At 44.1% G+C, this 19,812-nt stretch overlaps 2 protein-coding genes across 2 annotated transcripts; one reads left to right on the forward strand and one right to left on the reverse strand.

Moving 5' to 3' along the window:
- Nucleotides 1-377: 377 nt before the first annotated feature.
- LOC125229508 (lysosomal aspartic protease-like) lies at nt 378-19,581 on the reverse strand. Its single transcript, XM_048134362.1, is given in 13 exon segments — nt 378-677; nt 737-800; nt 1,270-1,369; nt 1,786-1,892; nt 3,226-3,382; nt 3,817-3,903; nt 4,337-4,445; nt 5,060-5,182; nt 13,832-13,882; nt 13,885-13,954; nt 16,251-16,374; nt 19,260-19,340; nt 19,438-19,581. Coding segments are annotated over 12 exon segments (1,146 nt in total). The 5' UTR covers nt 19,322-19,340; nt 19,438-19,581; the 3' UTR covers nt 378-585.
- Nucleotides 7,895-11,637, forward strand: LOC125229506. Its single transcript, XM_048134359.1, has 2 exons — nt 7,895-8,394; nt 11,362-11,637. The coding sequence occupies exons 1-2, from the start codon at nt 7,920-7,922 to the stop codon at nt 11,553-11,555; spliced, it is 669 nt and encodes a 222-aa protein (XP_047990316.1). The 5' UTR covers nt 7,895-7,919; the 3' UTR covers nt 11,556-11,637.
- Nucleotides 19,582-19,812: the final 231 nt, after the last annotated feature.

Genomic DNA, 19,812 nt, shown 5'->3' on the forward strand with positions numbered 1-19,812 from the left:
AAATTGTTTTGAACTTGATAGGTTCAGTAGTTTTTGAGAAAAATACGAAAAACTACGGAACCCTACACTGAGCGTGGCCCGACACGCTCTTGGCCGGTTTTATTATTTTATTATTATATTTCTCATCAATAATGACTTTGTTATACTTTGGCATAGCTGCCATGCAGTTACAGGTTGATTCACAAGAGCTGGCACGAATGGAACGAATGAGTGAATGAAAATATGCATGTGTGTGACATTAACCAATAAATTGGTAGCTCTTGACAGTTACGAATGTGTATCAATAGAGATCTCCATGAGATCTGTCTTTTTTTTTTATAAACTGGCCAGTGATTGACCTTAGTCGCACCTGATGGAAAGTGACGACAACGCCGAAGTTGTAGCTCACTGGTTCAGTAATAGCCTATTCACTCTCGACTTGAATTCACCCAAATTGTATTCGGCCGGAAATACAGATGAGGGGAGCATGTTCCATTCCTTAGCTTATAATCACAGTTTTGTTCATTCCGTTCATGCCAACTCTCATAAATCGACCTGTAGCTTGTTTCGACTTATTTTGTTCACCAAAGTCACCCATCACGCCGTTTAGACAGCGGGCGCGAAGCCAATACGGCGGTTAGCGACGTCAAACTCGGTGTAATAGCGGCCGATGAAGACATCTCCGAGGATCCAGATGGAGGATGAGTAAAATGTAGTAATTAGCGGTTTGTGAAGCGCATAAGTGGGAGGAACTAGCGGCCTGGCGGCACGTCGAGGCCCATGAATCCGGACAGGCAGACGGTCTTGCCGAACTGGGATACCTGGAGGATGAGTAAAATGTAGTAATTAGCGGTTTGTGAAGCGCATAAGTGGGAGGAACTAGCTTATTTGGAAACCAGTAAAGAAAGTGCAAGGAGAACCCCATTCACAACATCACGACAACTTGATTCGTTAGAAATGTATTCAGATTTTACGGATTTAAACTCTTGGCCAGCGTGATTTTTTCAGACCGATAAGTACATATACCTAGTCGTGTTTATCAATTGAAATAGAACTGTAACAAAGTATACATGAGGCTTTCCATCACAGTGTGGTCCATCAATAAATCAGAGTTTCATCTGTATTGCTGTAAAAGCATACGACATACGGCCTTTAGGCGTGGAACATCATATACCTATCAATAAATATATTTCTATTGATGGGGGAATTCCGTTAGTATTTTTTGTGGCGAACAAACTGACAGGTGCGGCGCGCCTTTGTTTTCCAAGTTGTCGTAATAATTACACTCACTCGCAGAACGTAGTCTTGTCCGTCAAGCGGGAACTCGATGCCGTTGATGGTGAAGGTCACGCGCGGCAGCTTGGGGATCAGCGAACAGTCGAACACATACCTATTAAGAAAAACTCGTCGATAAATATCTGATGATAAGTATTAGGTACTTTCTCGTGTATGGGATTTTTTTATGGAATTAATGTTAGACCATGAAAGAAATGAGGCATATTCTTCGGGTAATTCCCCGTTTTTTTAACCCCCGACGCAAAAACGACGGGGTGTTATAAGTTAGACGTGTCTGTCTGTCTGTGGCATCGTAGCTCCCGAACGGATGAACCGATTTAGATTTCGTTTTTATTTGTCTGAAAGCTGAGTTAGTCGGGAGTGTTCTTAGCCATGTTTCATGAAAATCGGTCTACTATGTCGCGGTCGGGGGTTTTTACAAAATTTTAATTTTGTGGTTAGGTTATGTTTACAGACTGTAAATATTCAATAATATTAGAATAATGAATACGAATTTCTAAGTATACATACTGTCCAGAAACGAGAGGAGTGGCGCCGAGAGCCTTGTTCAGGGCTTCCACTTCAGCTGTGGGACCACCGATGAGGGAGGTGCCGGTATCGGCGATCGCTTCGCAGCCCTGCAACAAGAATTGATAAAAATATCTGCAAATCTGCATACGGGGTTCATACGGGTATGAGACGCCGTCGACACGTTTCAGTGGGCAAGGTAGACCGTATCGCGTAAAATTCCGTGCCGGATACGCTCCTAGCACGGTTATGGTATGGTACGGTCTAGTGGGCTAAGACCTTTACCCCCAACGTCATCCCACGCAGCAGACTTTAGCAACTTCCAATCTCATCCCATGCCGTAGGTCGTGTTGCCAGTGGTTCGTTAGTGCACCAGGGTGTGTACTCTGTACTCACGTTCTTGCAGAACTTATGCCCGACTCGGAACTGCCAGTAAACGGCCTGGTCGGCGGGCGCGTAGGTCATGTCGCTAGTGGTTCGTCAGTCCAGGGTGTGTATTCTGTACTCACGTGCTCGCAGAACTTGTGCCCGGCGATGGAGATGCCGACGACTCGGAACTGCCAGTAAACGGCCTGGTCGGCGGGCGCGTAGGTCATGTCGCTAGTGGTTCGTCAGTCCAGGGTGTGTATTCTGTACTCACGTGCTCGCAGAACTTGTGCCCGGCGATGGAGATGCCCCCGACGCGGAACTGCCAGTAAACGGACTGGTCGGCGGGCGCGTAGGTCATGTCGCTAGTGGTTCGTCAGTCCAGGGTGTGTATTCTGTACTCACGTGCTCGCAGAACTTGTGCCCGGCGATGGAGATGCCGCCGACTCGGAACTGCCAGTAGGCGGCCTTGTCGACCGGGGCATAAGTCATGTTGCCAGTGGTTCGTCTGTCCACCAGGGTGTGTATTCTGTACTCACTTTCTCGCAGAACTTGTGCCCGGCGATGGAGATGCCGCCGACGCGGAACTGCCAGTAGGCGGCCTTGTCGACCGGGACGTATGTCATGTTGCTAGTAGTTCGTCACTCCACCAGGGTGTGTATTCTGTACTCACTTTCTCGCAGAACTTGTGCCCGGCGATGGAGATGCCGCCGACTCGAAACTGCCAGTGGGCGGCCTTGTCGACCGGGACGTATGTCATGTTGCTAGTAGTTCGTCAGTCCACCAGGGTGTGTATTCTGTACTCACGTGCTTGCAGAACTTGTGCCCGGCGATGGAGATGCCGCCGACGCGGAACTGCCAGTAGGCAGCCTTGTCGACCGGGACATAAAATTTAGGGCCAGTTGCATCAAACCGTCTGTCACCGTTAAAGCGTTCGTTAAATTTTATTGTATGGGAAGTTCCATAGACGTCTGCTGCGTGACGATGATGCGTCTGTCAAATGTGGTTGATGCAACTGGCCCTAAGTCATGTTGCCAGTGGTTCGTCAGTCCACCAGGGTGTGTATTCTGTACTCACTTTCTCGCAGAACTTGTGCCCGGCGATGGAGATGCCGCCGACGCGGAACTGCCAGTAGGCGGCTTTGTCGACCTGGACGTAGGTCATGTTGCCGCGGTAGTGGTTGGGGTCTGAGCCGCCGAGGATCATCTCACCGCCCACTTTAGCTGATGGGTCCCTGGTAATTAGAGGCAGTTTTGAAAGAAGCTTAGCTGTATAGGTATATCATTGAAAAGCGATGAGAAGACCAGCATATACATTTTATTATACAGCATAGGTATCCTTAAAACTTTATAGAGCAAGAACTCTCTGTCGTGTATAAGCAGTCTTGCGGTCGGATAGGCCTTAATATGGTTTACTAAACGGAAAATTATCGTTTTTTCTTTAACCAAAAAAATAATCAACTTAAACGAGCGTTTCATTCGAGAAAATATCGCTTTTTTTCTTTTTTGTATGGAGAAATGAGCCTTTGCCCACGCGAGTTGGTCCTCCAAATATTTTCCCGCATTTTGATTACCTATGAGCGAATATACTAGAATGTTCTCATAAATAAAAATGTATAATACATATCAACATATATTGTAACATAAATGAAGTACAATTTGTACATACCTGTTCAGATAGAAAGAGAAGACAGGCGCGACCAGTTTCTGGGAAACCATGTTGTCGAACACGGGCGGGACGTGGTCCACGGAGATGCTGCAATAGAAAGGTAATTTCAAATAATTAATTAATCTACGGTTGTACTCACGTAGCCGCTGCGTGAACTCCTATATACCTGACGAGCTCAGATGTTGACGGTGCGAAATCGGTTTTTGACCCAGTAGTTGACTGGTAGATTCTCTACCTTAAGACATTAAGTCCACCATTCGTATCGTTTTTTATGCGCAACAAAGAATAAATAAATAGAGTATCCATGACAAAAATGTTGTCGAACTCAGCGGCGACGAAGGCAAGGCCCAGTATCAGAAAGCGTCTCGAATGTCTGAGATTTCATTGTTGACTTGTAATAGATCTTAAATATACAGAATAGTTTATACTATAGTACTCCCGTGCAAAGTCATGGTCTTACATGACTGACCTATATTTAGCTTAGTGTTCCTACTTTAATGGATTACTCTTTTATACTTACGTGCTGAAAGCCATGCCGAGGATACCGTCGAACTTAGCGGCAACGAACGCGAGGCCGGGCTCGGATAGCGCCTCCGCGAAAGTCTGAGATTTCACCGTCACGCCCCGACCTATAAACATTATAAATAGTTAATATTATATGTATAAACCTTTTTGGCAGCGATAGACAGTCCAAATTAAGTCGAAGTGGACCGAGAAAAATAAGTCCCAATGAAGAGGCCTGTGTAAGTGCATAGGCATGTCACTGTCGCTTCGCTCGTCGTCTGAGACAGAATTTTCTTTTCGATAGCGTGTCATAATTCTGCTCTTGGACTTGTAATAGTATGCTATACGATTATTATGGTACATAAAATTATGCTAAATCAAAGTCGACCAAAGTAATGTTCTTTGAAACAATATTCTGCCAAATGTGTCGTATGCGTGGTAGTAATAATGCCAACTAAGTTTTCTGCGAAATTACCATTCAACCGAATGTTTTTCTGCGAAACATGTTATGCGAAGTGTGTTTCTGGCCAAAATTATTATGCCAGATGAGGGTAACCGCACTGTCATTCATATATTCTCTCGCTCTCGCTACTTCTCGCTCTCACGTATAAAACTCTTTATCTGTGCAATGGACTAATAAGGTGGCGCCATCGGTCGACGATTTCTCTATAATTTTCCGCTCCGCCTGTGTGCCACATTTAGTGTGCGAGTGTGATGAAAATGATATTAATAAATATACTGACAGAGACGGTGTCGGTGGAAAGGAACCCGGAAAGCGAGCCGGACCCGTAGTGGATGGCGAACTCCTTGCCGTTGGCCACGTACGAGGATGACTTGGTGCTGTCATACTTGTTGTGGAGCACTGCAACAAATATTCTAGGTTATTCACAATCATAAGTTGACACATCCCATTAATATGTATTAACGAGTCAATTTTTATTTACAGTATAGTTATAACCTAACCACAATAATTAAAATTTAAAAAAAAACCCCGACTGCGACATAGTTGACCGATTTTCATGAAACATGGCTAAGAACACTCCCGACTAACTAAGCTTTCAGACAAAAAAAAAACTAAATCGAAATTGGTTCATCCGTTCGGGAGCTACGATGCCACAGACAGACACACACACACAGACAGACAGACAAACAGACAGACAGACAGACACGTCAAACTTATAACACCCCTCGAGGCGAGACTCATTTCACTGATTCATATGAAAACCCAACTTTTACTATCTTTGCCCGTCTGCTGCTCAGCAGAAACAAATAAGAATGCTCTGAATCAGAGCCTCTGATAACTCCTCCAAGAAACTATGAAACCAAGATACATAGTTAACTATGTGAATACGAGTATAACCATAGTTAAGGACTATGGACCATACACTCATATGAACCACACATGATCCAAAATATTTAGATATTTTTTATAGGAGGAACAACGAGGTCATAACCCGCAAGGACCTAAAAGCCCAAGCGGGGTATGACAAACTATGGAGTTTTCCCTGCGACGTTGCTAGTAATCTGATTTCGATTGGATTGCTAGTTTCGTTGCACGGGCTCCCGGCTCCGCTTATGGAGTAGGTGGCATAAGCGGACTATACACACCTGCCTGCGTATGTCCTGCGCAGTTGAACGCCGTACGTCGGGATGCAGGAGTCCTGGGGGCTGAGACCTACAGGGGGTCGGGGTTAGTTATCTCCTTAGGACGATACGCCCTTTTCGGTCCGAATTTCAGACAAAACGGTTACCCTGCAGCTAGCCACTGCAGGGCAGTGGACACGCGTCCCGTACGGTCGAGGTGGTACGGTCCGCTGGCCAGATGTGGGGGGCGTCCTCTGGGAGGACGCTGGGGCTCGGCCATGCTGACGGAGCAAGGGCGGGTGGAACCACTGGAGGAAATGGGATCGTTTCCTTCAGCCACTCGTCTGCAGCACCTGATGTCGCGCATGAGACCCAACTCAACACATCTATACCTTCCGGGTATTCCTGGTGTACTATAAGTTACATCCCCAACGTTGCGGGCTCCATGGAGGGTGGGAAGCACGGGAGGTGAAATATACACAAATATAAAAATGGACAAACACAGATCCAACCCCAAAACCAGCAGCAGGTCGCAGCTTCCACGGAAGCGCCCTGCGCGAACAAGGGAACGGTCGCAGCTTCCTCGGAAGCGCCTGAACCCAAGGCCACAACGACCAACGCTCCCGCCACTAATGTGGCTGGTGAGCAAGAGTGGCAGGTCTCGAAACGTAAGCGCACACCATCAGATATGCGCAAAAAACTAAAACGCGCGGCCCTACGCGCAAACAAGCAAGCCTCGGATAGGGACGGACGGCAACCAGCCGTCGCAGGACAGCCGACAAAGGCCCCTGCTGCTGATGTCAGTGCGAAGCAACCGCAACGCCCCGGCGGAAGCCAGGGTGGTGCACCGCAGCGCGCTGACAAAGGAGCACGTCCTGCATCGGGCGCGAAGGAGAAATCCAACGCGACCGAGAAAGCGAGGCGCAAACGTGGGGGCAGAGGGAAGAAGGGAAAAGCGGCGCCAGAGAAGCAGACTGGCACGGGCCCAGTACCCAAACGTCCTCGCCCTGACGACACACTATCGCCAAAAACGAGCTGTCCGAAGCGAACCAAAACCTCCACTGGTTCGGGTGTGGTAAGGAAGGCCGTCTCCTACGCTGACACTGTAGTCTTAAACGACCTGTATGTCGCAGTGATGACGGAACCCTTCAAGGACCTCACACCGGAACAAGTGGAGGAATTAAAGCTGACTCTGGAGACCAGCATCGTAGATCTGGTGGGCACTCCGAGCTCCAGCCCACACGCTCCGCACTGGCCCTCCTTCCGTGGAAAGCCTTTTCACAGTGAAGGGGTGCTAAAACTACAGTGCGAGAGCAAAAGGGACGTAGAGTGGCTCAAGGACACCATAGCCACCTGCGTGTCACCAATTCCCGACACAAAACTGGTCGTAAAGCGCCAGATTGACATTCCCCGACGGGTGAAGTCCGCTGTACTGCTACCAAGCTGTTCGGAAGACGTTAGGACGATCCAGATCCTCCTACGTAGACAGAACCCTTGGTATCAGGTCAGCAGCTGGTCGCTTTACAATGTCGAGCGCCATGAAGGGACTACGTCTGGAGCCTTCCTGGTTCTCGGCATCCCGGCAGACCAGATTCCGGGAATAATAGCTAGGGAGCGTAGGCTTGCCTATAAACTGGGCAACGCCTACATCCGATTCTTTAACAGCAATGGCAAGCTGCTTGATGCGCCGCCACCTGCTGAGACTGCGACGGCTACTGTAGTGAGCGGTGCCCTCTCCGCTGCGAAGCAGAGAGAATGCACCACTCCTAATACAGAAGCTGGCGCGTCGGTGTCGGAGGTTAGCGAACCGAGCTCCGTTGAGAGACAGAGCTCGACAGGCGAACCTGCGGTCCCCCAACCAACCTCCAGCGCAAGCGAGAGGGCGGAAGGGGCGTTAGCCTGCCCGCTGACAACCCCGCGCGAGGACGCTGATGACAGCGACCTTGAGAGGGATGTCGCGCAGCTGATGGACCACGACGCCCTGCTGGAATCGGACGAGGAGATGAGCATCAAAGATGGCTCCTCCACCCCTAACTAACTTCATACAAACCAACCTCCAGCATAAACAAGCCGCAACGGCTACCTTGCGAAGAATGCTGGAGGTCAACAACGAGACCGTCGCCCTTATCCAGGAGCCGTGGATAAGGAAGGGCAGAATCTGCGGTCTAAACAACATCGGAGGTAAGCTACTTCTGGACACAACCGTAATCAATCCACGCACTTGCATATATCTCCCCAAACAAATCAACGCAGTTTTAATGAATGAGTTCTGTTCCAGAGACCTGACTACGGTCAGGCTCCAGAGTAACTGCGCCAGCAGCCCAGAGATCATCATAGCGTCTGCCTACCTGCCGGGCGACGCGGACATACCGACGGTCGAGCTGGCAAACCTCATCCGACACTGCGAAAACAAGAAGCTTGAGCTGATCGTCTCGGCGGATGCGAACGCGCACCACAGGCTGTGGGGCAGCGAATCTTCCAACAGACGAGGTGAGGACCTAGTAGAGTTTCTATTTTCCACCAACCTTAAGCTCATGAACAGGGGGTCGGAACCCACGTTCGTGACCTCCAGATTCCAAACTATTATCGACATCACACTCGCTACGGAAAGAGCATCGCAAATGATTTCTGATTGGCATGTGTCAAAGGACCTGTCATGCTCCGACCATAGATGGGTAAGATACAAACTAAGCGTTGAGACTCCAAAACCAGAACCCTGGCGCAACCCGAGACGTACGGACCGCGTCAAGTTCAACAGGTTATTGTCTAGCAATCCGGAACTCGCAGTACTCCCAGGAAGCTACGCGGAACCTGCTGACATAGAGGCACACGTAAATAAACTAACAGAGATACTAACGGAAACGTTTACTAGCACTTGTCCACTAACAACACCCTCGACTAAGGCCGGCAGCCGGAAAGGCTGGTGGGGACCTGAACTCGAGAAACTGCGAGGCAAACTTCGCAAACTGTTCAATAGAGCAAAGAATACTAGGAGGGCGACAGACTGGGAAGCATACAAGGCGACCCAAGCGCTGTACAAAAACCGCATCCGAGAACGGAAACGCGATTGCTGGAGGGCCTTCTGCACCAACATCGAGACCAACTCTCAGGCTGCCAGGGTAAAAAACATCCTCTCCAGCGACCCCGCCAGAAATATAGGCTCCCTGAGGAAAACTGATAACAGCTACACGACTACCGACAGTGAGACTTGCAAGCTGTTACTCGACACACACTTCCCCGATTGCTCCGTCACGGAGGAGACTTCATGGGGAGGGGCGGACAGGCAAAGGTTAGTACAACCAACTGCAGCCGCCGTGGACACTGCCACTAGAGCCGTAACACTGGAAAAGGTACTATGGGCAATAAACAGTTTCTCTCCATACAAGGCAGCTGGGCTAGACGGCATTTTTCCGGGACTCCTCCAGTGGGGTAAGGACATCATCGCGCCGCACCTAATAGTAATCTACAGAGCCTGCCTAATTCACGGTTACATCCCTGTGAAATGGAGAGAAGTAAAAGTGGTATTCATACCCAAACCAGGTAAGAACGACTATACGCAACCAAAGGCATATAGGCCGATAAGCCTGACATCCTTCCTACTAAAAACAATGGAAAGGCTCTGCGATCGCGATCTCAGAGACGGGGCACTGTTGCGTAGTCCTCTTCACCACCAACAACACGCCTATTCCTCAGGCAAATCAACGGAATCTGCACTACATAGTGTGATATCACCAATAGAAGATGCTCTATCAACTAAATCATCAGCACTTGTAGCCTTCATCGACGTAGAAGGGGCTTTCGACAAGACGCAATTCAACAGCATAAGCCAAGCACTGCTAAACCATGGCGCTGACCAGACCATATCCTCATGGATTGACAGCATGCTAAGGAACAGAGCAGTGCAGGTAAACGTGAATAGCAACACAAGAGCCATTGTATCCAGAGGCTGCCCGCAAGGAGGGGTAATCTCGCCACTCTTGTGGAACCTCGTGGTAGACAGCCTCATTAGAGCGCTCAACGAGGCCGGCTATTATACCGTGGGCTATGCAGACGATGTAGCTATCCTCATTAGAGGGAAGTTCGAGCCAGTCCTATGCGACCTAATGCAGGGCGCGCTCAAAATCGTCGAACAATGGTGCTCGGAGCAGGGACTATCCGTAAATCCATCCAAAACTGAATTAGTACTGTTCACGAAAAAGCGTAGTATAAGGAACCTTCAGTTACCTAAGCTCCAGGGAGTGACACTAGCACTTACCAGAGAGGTAAAGTATTTAGGTATCACACTGGATGACAAACTGCTATGGAATAAACATCTTGAGAATAAACTAGATAAAGCCCGCATCACATTCTGGCAGTGCAAGAGACTTCTGGGTAAGACCTGGGGCCTTCACCCAAGAATTACCATGTGGTTATATACTGCAGTGATACGGCCTATTATTGCATACGGCGCTGTGGTTTGGTGGCCTAGAACCAAACTCACCACAGCGAGGAATAAACTGCAGCGTTTCCAAAGGTTAGCAAGCATTGCTACCACGGGCTGCATGCGAACTACACCCTCAGAGGCCTTGGAGGTCCTTTTAGGACTACCGCCCTTGGACCTATTCATACAGCAAGAGGCGGCCTCCGCGGCGGTGAGGCTTAAATCACTCAACCTCTGGGGTGCATCGAACGGGGCTCACACCATGATCCTTAGGAACGCCATTGAATACCAACCACTAATGATGGCTCCTAACGACAGGGTACCCAAAGTATACATCTTCAACAGAAAATACAACATACAACTTGTTGAGGAGGAAAACGATTGGTCGAGAATACACGAACTACGCATATACACCGACGGTTCTAAAACCAAGACAGGGTCGGGTGCGGGCGTGTATTCTCCCGAAATAAACACGCATATCTCAACAGCCTTAGGCGAGTATAGCTCCATCTACCAATGTGAATGCTTCGCCATTATACAGGCTGCCAACGCAGTAGCTAAGCGGCGTATCACAAACCAAGAGATACGCATCGTGTCTGACAGCGCTGCAGTACTGCGAGCCCTAGATAGCAAGACCATTCAGTCCGGGCTCATACTAGAGTGCCACCGAGCATTGGAGGTGATAGGGTCAAACAACCTAGTCACGCTACAATGGATAAAGGGGCACAGCGGCTCTCTAGGGAACGACGCAGCAGACGAGCTGGCCAGAAAAGGTTCGGACCAGAAAGCGACTGGGCCAATCCCGATGCTTCCCTTACCGTTTGGTCAACTCAGGTCATGGATGCGTCAAAAAACCAGAACACAACACGCTGAGCAATGGGCAAACACCAGTACCTGTAGACATTCCCGGGAAGTAGTGCCACACCCGGATGCGCGCTTAACAAAGCGCCTACTAACTCTGAATAGAGCATCGCTACGAATAATCGTAGGCAACATTACTGGACACTGCCCACTTAACAAACATTTACATGTTATAGGTAAGACCGACAGCCCTCTATGCCGAGGATGCCTGTCGGCCGAAGAAACGGTCGCCCACGTCATCCTGGAGTGCGAGGGAGTGAACACACAACGGGCTCAAATCCTCAAAACGACGAGGTCACTCCGAGAAGCCTGTGGAGACACCAGGAGGATCCTGCGCTTCTGGGCGGAGTTAGGCTGGCTAGACCCCTAGCTGGCAAATACAGCACGCACAATGGCCTCTATCTTTGAGGCTAAGTGCGGAAACCGGAGCCCATAACCATAACCATAACCATAACCATAGGAGGAACAACTAAGTAAGTATAACCTGTCAACCAAATTTTGGCAGTAGCAATGTACATCAAACTAAAGTATGTTATCCCTATGAAACGAACAAAAATCAGCAATGTACGTCGAACAGCCACAGAGATTTTTTTTCAAGGGGCTCGTTGGGCCTGCAGCATTGGAATGCCTCCCTAATAAAAAAAGCATATGAAACGCGTATACTCATCCTTTACTTCCTTACGAATTAGATAATGTATTAAAAAGAGACGGATATATGCTAGTTATTTCTCTTTTTGGTAGGGTGGAGGTTTCCACAGATAAGATACAAATGACACGCGAATTTCCACCGATTTTCAAAACTAGTGTGGCTAGCAACGCTATTTTTCAAATTTGCCGCCTTTTTTAGTGACAAGATTTGGTTGACGGTCTATAAGTAAACACTTTATTGTACAAGAAAATAATACAGCACATAATATTTAAAATAAAAAGTTTCAGTACAAAGGCGAACTTATCCCCTTAAGGGATCTCTTCCAGTTAACCTTTGAGCATTTGAGGGAGAGTTTGAGACGGTAACTTCTGTGTTTGTAGATAGGTCATAAGTAGGTACATACTTACATATGCGAATTATTTAGCGTTAACTTTCGTAGTAATAAAATCATCGTAATCAGTTGACGTTTTAGAAATATTTATATGTACTATGTACCCAAGTCTATTTGACTAATATAGAGTTGTTACCATAATTTATTTTTTACGACTAGGCCATACACGTCATACGCCATAGTTTACGATAAAAAGCCCATAAATTCAAAAATATGCAAGTGCGTAATATTATCTATTAGCAAATAATGCAGTTTATAGTTAACGTGTTACTTATCTATCGATATAGAGTTACACGCGCGACACATGTTGGTCGTATTGATTTTTATTGGGATATTTGTTTCGATTACTCATATCAGACTGAATACTCTAAACATGCTTTAGACACTGGTCTCACCGCGAGCTAGTAAGCTATGAGCTATCGGCTACAAAAACGAACAAAAGAGAATCACTCCCATGTAAATAAAAGAGACACGGCGATGTTTATAGTTACTCGCCCAATCGCCGTGTCTCTTTTATTTGCACGGGAATGCTTATCTTTTGTTAGTTTTTATAGCTATAGCTCATAGCTTACTAGCTCGCAGTCAGACTAGTGCCGTAAATTAACTGCTGCAGATCGGTGACGTCATTACCAAGCTTAAATTAATTGATACGTTGAGAGATATGCTTCCAAGCAAAACCTCCACCACAATGTACTAACATGTTAACAGGTCGGTTGCCGTTTTTGATAAAAGAAGCGCCTGTCGTCCGTTGGTTCTGGTTGGGACTAACCAAGGACCGCCCAACTAACTATTTGTAGTCGTATAAAGGTATAACGGAGTAAGCAGCGTTCAAAATGAGAGGCCTATACTCTGCAATGGGCGATAAGAAGCTGAGACGTTGGTGATAATGTGATCAATTCGTAGAACTTCGCGAATTGTTAATCATACTTAAAGCAAAAACGCATTTGTACAATTAAAGAATAACAGTGCAAAATCGAATGACTAGAGACAAACGTCAAATGGTTAAGGCAATTAGGCGCTGCTCTTGTATTCTCAAGCAAGACCTCTCTATAAATGATAGTCTTGCCTAGATCCGGAGTGGATACCGGATCTTATGTCATTTGAAACCATTTCACTTTTTAGTCGGTTCGTCTCTATTAGAAGGTAGGTAGGTACGATATCCGATAACGTCATATCACCAATAATACCAGTGGCCCGTTTCTCGAAAGGTAATACAAGCCTTGTATTACAAGTGTGTTTCCATGGCAACCCATACGATTTGACAGTTCGCGCACTTGTAATACAAAATACCTTTCGAGAAACGGGCCCCAGGCAGCTAACTAAGCTTAATACCACACATATGGACTACTTCGGCCATTTTTTTCAAAGTTGTCCACCCCACTTTTTTTTGGATTTGGAAATTTTTATGTGTTTTCTACTCAGAATCGCGAGCTCTTTCAATGGTAATAGGAGAAAAAAAGTGTCCCAAGGTTTTTTTCCCATTCCGTTACCATTTATTCATACATTTTGTATGTCGGTAACGGAATGGAAGGTTCGAAAAAATGTATGGAAACACCATGTTACAAAAAAAGTGCGGTGGACAACTTTGAAAAAATGGCCCACTTACGGCACGCAATGTTGGTGTAATGGCACTTCTTAGAAGGCACCCACAGGTTGAGGATCCAGTGTCGAAGACCACACGGAAGGTCTGCGGCGGGTTTCCGATGGAGATGGGCCCGTAGTATTGCGCCTACACAGACAAACATATTAAAATAGTACATACATACATATAATCACGCCTGTATCCCATAAATGGGCAGGCACTAGGCAGAACACATGACTACTATGTTTCAGTGCACCTCTTGGCAAAAAGGGATTAAAAGAAATCTAAAATGTGACAATGCAGTGACAGATTGGCAGCCTCTCGCCTACGCCACAATTTAACCCATATCCCACAGTCTACTTCTACGACACCCACGGGTAGAAAGGGGGTGGTGAAATTCTTAACCCGTCACCACACGGATAAAATAAAACACGGGTATTAAAATAGTATGGTTCAAATAATTGAATAGCGACACACAACTGACGACGTAAAATCAGAGTTAGAATCTGTTTTTTTGTGAAAACAGGTACCGTCGGCAATCTGTTAGCTTTACATTTGTAATCCTTATTACAAGGGCACAAAGTAAACCGATGGTTAGTTAACCCCTCGTATGCTTAGACACGAATCCGTGCGTTGGAATTTTAATCTATTGTTCTAAAGTCAAGGTCACTATTTCAATGATCAAAATTGACAGGGTGCATATGAAGGGTTAAGAGTTTTGCTGTTAGTACAGTTATGTGTTAAATTAAGTATAATGTACATGTTCTTCTACGTTTTACCCACGAGTGCATGCAGGGGCCCGTTTCTCGAAAGGTACAAGCCTTGTATTACAAGTGCGCAAACTGTCAAATCGTATGGGTTGTCATGGAAACACACTTGTAATACAAGGCTTGTACCTTTCGAGAAACGGGCCCCAGGTATACATTTTTTTTGATTGCATGGAAGTTTAATTTAATCCTCGTTATCTTTTAAGTTCAAAAGTACAAAAATAAAACAGATTAACTGGTATTCGTTCTGGGTTTTATTGTGCTATTCAGATAACGATATTACAATAACAATGTAGTGTCGTGTAGTAAATATCTTTGTAAAAAAAATTAGAATCACTAGCACCAATTTCTTTGGTTAGCAATTGCACAAAATGGCACAAAGCGATCCGGCGGAGACTTAACCTAGAACATCATATTATTACTACCGTTCCTTGCAAACAAACACTTGCTTGTAACCAAACAGTTTCTGTGATTGTCAGAAACGTTGACACTTGACGAAGGTCAAACAATTCGTCACTTATTAGTTCAACGCCCAAGCCCTCACGTATTGAAATAACTCAGACTCAGAATAAAAGGTTATCGCCCAAGTCTGTATAGTTCGGTTATTTCAATCAGTACACGCCAAAGCACACTTTACTTCGTAGCCAATAAGATTCAAGAATATCTTAATAACCAAACTATTTAAAGTACGGCGGGCTATCACTATCAGTCGTACGATATCGGTATAAATTGTGTGTAAACAGCAATGGTCGAGTTGATTGCAAACATGCTGAAAAACATGTTTTATAAAAATAACGCTGAAACTTCTGAAACCTGTTTTACACCTGACCTACCTCAATATCCTTTAAATTGATAATTGTGCAATTAATTTGTTCCGTAAATAATACCTACATTATGTTAATTAGTTTAATTACGTAATTTAAACTAAAGTTATCAAAAGAAATTCTCGTTTTAACACGTTCACTGTCCAATGCCCCCACGTATGTGTCACGGCAAGTCGTACTAAATACTTATTACTAAGCCCGATTACAATTCAGAAAGACAGTGAACATGTTAAGACCATTCAATGATCGTTACTTTAAAGTCCTAGAATCTGGTCCATATTACTAACTCACCCTAGTTCACGGGTGAATTAGATGGTTAGCGTTACTCCTGGCACTCTTGGAGACTCAATAATCAATAATATACTAAAACGAAACTGCGCCGAAATATCGGGAGCCCGACAAAAATCAAAAAGGTAATCACGCTCTATATCCCGGTCAATATAAGTCTAATGAAAAAACCGTGAATCATTCAAAATTCTTAGGGATAATCCCCACACAAGAGACGCATGTCCTGAAGCGCGGAACGGACGTCCGCGCCACGCCGCCTGAATGTAATTTAAAAAACGTCTCCTCAGTACATTTTGTATAGGAAAGACGTAAGACGCGCCCCCAGGAGACGCGTCGCTTGGCGCGCGCCGCGCCGCCTGGAGCGCGCCAAGAGACGTCTCTTGCGCGTCCTTCCTATACAAAATGTACTGAGGAGACGTTTTTTTTTTTAATTATATTCAGGCGGCGTGGTTCGGACGTCCGTTCCGCGCCTCAGGAGTCTCAGGACATACGTCTCTTGAGTGGGGACGGTCCTTTGCTAAGACTATTTCCTAGATACACATAAGGGTATTTAGTTATACTTACGTCAAGATAGTTGGACAGAGGCTCGGGCGAGGGTCCGGCCGGGCGCCGCAGGCGGAGCATGTTCAGCTCCGTGCCGACTGCCGCCAGCTGACCGCGGGCTGTCTCCACGCGGTGCAGCGGCACCCTAAAATACACGCGGATTATTACCCCCTTATTCATAAACGTACTCTAAAGTTATCAAGCCGATAAAGTTCGTTTGGCCTTTTCCATCACACCAATACGTCGGAAAGGGACAGACGAACTTTATCGGCTTAATAACTTTAGTTAGAGTAAGTTTATGAGTATAGGAATTACTATTTACTACGACTTATGCTTGCAACGTACAAATAGGTACTACTTACATATCCTCATTTGATATTGCACTTTGCATTATACTCATTTTTTAGGGTTCCGTAGTCAACTAGGAACCCTTATAGTTTCGCCATGTCTGTCTGTCCGTCCGTCCGTCCGCGGATAATCTCAGTAACCGTTAGCACTAGAAAGCTGAAATTTGGTACCAATATGTATATCAATCACGCCAACAAAGTGCAAAAATAAAAAAAAATAAAAAATGTTTTATTAGGGTACCTTAATTTAGGGGGTGAAAAAAAAATATCAGCCCCCACTTGACATGTAGGGGACATGTAAAGTGGGGGCTGATATATTTTTTTCATTTCAACCCCAACTTACTATTTAAAAATGAATAAGGGTTTACTCAGATCGTTTTTTGATAATGTTAATAGTTTCGGAAATAATCGCTCCTAAAGGAAAAAAAAGTGCGTCCCCCCCCCTCTAACTTTTGAACCATATATTTAAAAATTATGAAAAAAATCAAAAAGTGGAACTTTATAAAGACTTTCTAGGAAAATTGTTTTGAACTTGATAGGTTTAGTAGTTTTTGAGAAAAATAAGGAAAACTACGGAACCCTACACTAAGCGTGGCCCGACACGCGCTTGGCCGGTTTTCTTTAAGAAATGGATATACTAAATTTAAAAGTGGAAAATGTCTGCCTTGGGTGAGACTTGAACTCACGGCCTCTGGATCAATATTCCAGCGCTCTGCCAACTGAGCCACCAAGACTTCAACCAAGCCAGTGAAATTTTCCACTACTAAGGTCAATGGGACCCTAGTGGCATCGATTGCAGACGTTTCTGCTAATCAGAAGTTAAAATGGATATACTATTTAGGACCAAAAAGGCGTGAGCTCGCGAGCTCGCGGCCATGACTTTTTGTGACAAATTAAGGGTTAAGGCACTCCTGACATGTAGGCCTAGCACATGATCGCCGCGAGAGTATGATCAAGTCTTCTTCTAATTGTATTAATGACATAAGGACGGGTAGTCTATCTCGCGAGGCAATCACGTGATTCATGTAATATAACTTTTCATGTTCATACGTGTTTGACCAAACAAAAACCAAAACATAATAAAATAAATCACAGTATATATATATATATCAGACGTAATCATAGTAAAGAAGATTTGCATAGCGCATTGAACATGCATTTGTTAAACAGTTTCTCATATCTATGCTTACATAAGTTAGTTTATTTATTAAACATATGCAGATAAACATTATCTTACTTCCAAGTGCCAACTAATTGCATATTAGCAGTTTATAAAAATCACTTTACACTATCAAATGTCATAGTATGGTGTTCATACTTTAAAAATCTGACATCTTGATAGCAGCAATTTATAACTGAAATGCACAGCTAAACAAGTAATTAATGTCATAATTAGTCATAACTCATAATGTTTGTTTGTACAGTCACAAATATATCAACAATAAGGAGATGATTCATACCATTATAAGAATGCTATTCTATAGGATCATCAGAGCATTACATTATGGACTTTGATTAATAGGAATCTACAAATAATTACCTCTCTTTGGTTTAGTAACAATGTATGGTATAAGTACTAAGTAGTATAAGAACCTTTATCTCATGTTATTCAAGTAGAAATACAATTGATTGAAGTTCAGTAGAATTTAAAATTTTATAATTATAAAATTTATTACACAATTGTGTATGGCTTATTAGTCTTATTACAGATCTATTAATTTGTTGTTTTACTAGAGGAAAAATCAATGGCTTAAGGAAATATGTTGTATCAATTAAGAGTAGAGGTCTCAACAAAGAAATATTATAAGTGAGTAAGTATCACACTCAAGACCATGACAGATGGTGAATTTTTCTGAGAGCTCTATGTTCCTAACGCGGGACATAAATGTATCATCATCATGAAGTACTACAAGATTAGAAGTCATTAAATTAAGACAAAACTAGTGTTTTACTGACTTGTGTCCACAGTCCCCCAGTGCTCCATACTTATGGGGCATCTAAACTTATGAAAACTGTTATTAAAATATTATGATATCAGACACAATTTCAAACAGAAAGTTTTAAAAATCTAACTTAAAAGTGAAATCAAATTGGTTTAAAAAGAATGGCAAGCCTAGTATATTTGGTCTAGTGAATTACTTCATATTTTGCTAGAAAAATAATAATATCTAAGCACAAATGCTGCACCTTTTTAAACACTTTTGGACACACCATAAAGGGTAATTGTATTAAATTGCACTTTTGGTTACTATAATAAAGTAAGACAAGGTTTACCTTGGTAAATAAACAGTTGTGTGTGTGTCATACTAACATTAAATTAATTTGACAAGAATTTTACATTTTGTTTGAGAACATTTTATTAAACAAATGTAATAAAGTAATAAATATATAAATAGCTCAAGTGAAACATCACTTAAATTGGTACAAAATAGATAAATGAAACTTAAATTGTAATTTAAACTCCTATATTATTTAAGTAAACTAGGAAGGTAAAAGTAAAAGTAAAGTAATAAGTAAAAGTAAAATTAACAAATATCAACAAAACAGTACAAAGTTCATGATCACATACCTACATACACCGTCTTGCTTACAAACAACGTAAATACAAATACTGCCAAAACCATGAATATTGCAAGTCATACATCTTTACAGGCACGTTGTTAGGAAAGAAAGCATCACTTACCTAATGAAGTCCGCGGCGCAGGTTGCGGCAAAAGCCAGGAAAATTATTGCTAATTTTCCCATTGTTGATGATTATCGGACACTACGAATAAAACAATAAGTTTAAAAAATATCTAAACACTGTTTAAGGCAATTTGTTAATACTTTTTCATGATTTATGATCTATACAAAATACATACCGTTAATTTCCTTCTTTCGCAAGTGTCCGCACGCGATGCAAATAATTAGATAATTAAATCAAATCGCCGGTACGCAGCGTATTTCTTGCTTTTTCCTCGTTCATTTCATTTCACACTGACAGTGACATTTGTCAGTGTTGCAAGCACACGTACGTCACATAATATTGCCATATTAAAATAGCACAACACTATAATAGGGTTCCATAATCAGGGACCTAGCTAAATTCTGTCAGTAAATAAGAAAACTATTCTTCTTCCTCCTACCCTTATCCCACGTTATGAAAAGGATGCATACAGTCTTCCTTGTTCCATTCTCCTCTATCTTTCGTCATCTCAACACTCACATCTTTTTTTTTTCATTTCCTCTTTCATGAA

The sequence above is a fragment of the Leguminivora glycinivorella genome, chromosome 9 (assembly GCF_023078275.1).
Source record: "Leguminivora glycinivorella isolate SPB_JAAS2020 chromosome 9, LegGlyc_1.1, whole genome shotgun sequence".
Lineage (NCBI taxonomy): Eukaryota > Metazoa > Arthropoda > Insecta > Lepidoptera > Tortricidae > Leguminivora > Leguminivora glycinivorella.

Coding starts and splice junctions, on each gene's coding strand:
- LOC125229506 (XM_048134359.1), top strand. CDS start 7,920: ATGGCTCCTCCACCCCTAACTAACTTCATACAAACCAACCTCCAGCAT. Junction 8,395..11,361: donor CGAATCTTCCAACAGACGAG/GTGAGGACCTAG, acceptor TACATGTTATAG/GTAAGACCGACAGCCCTCTA.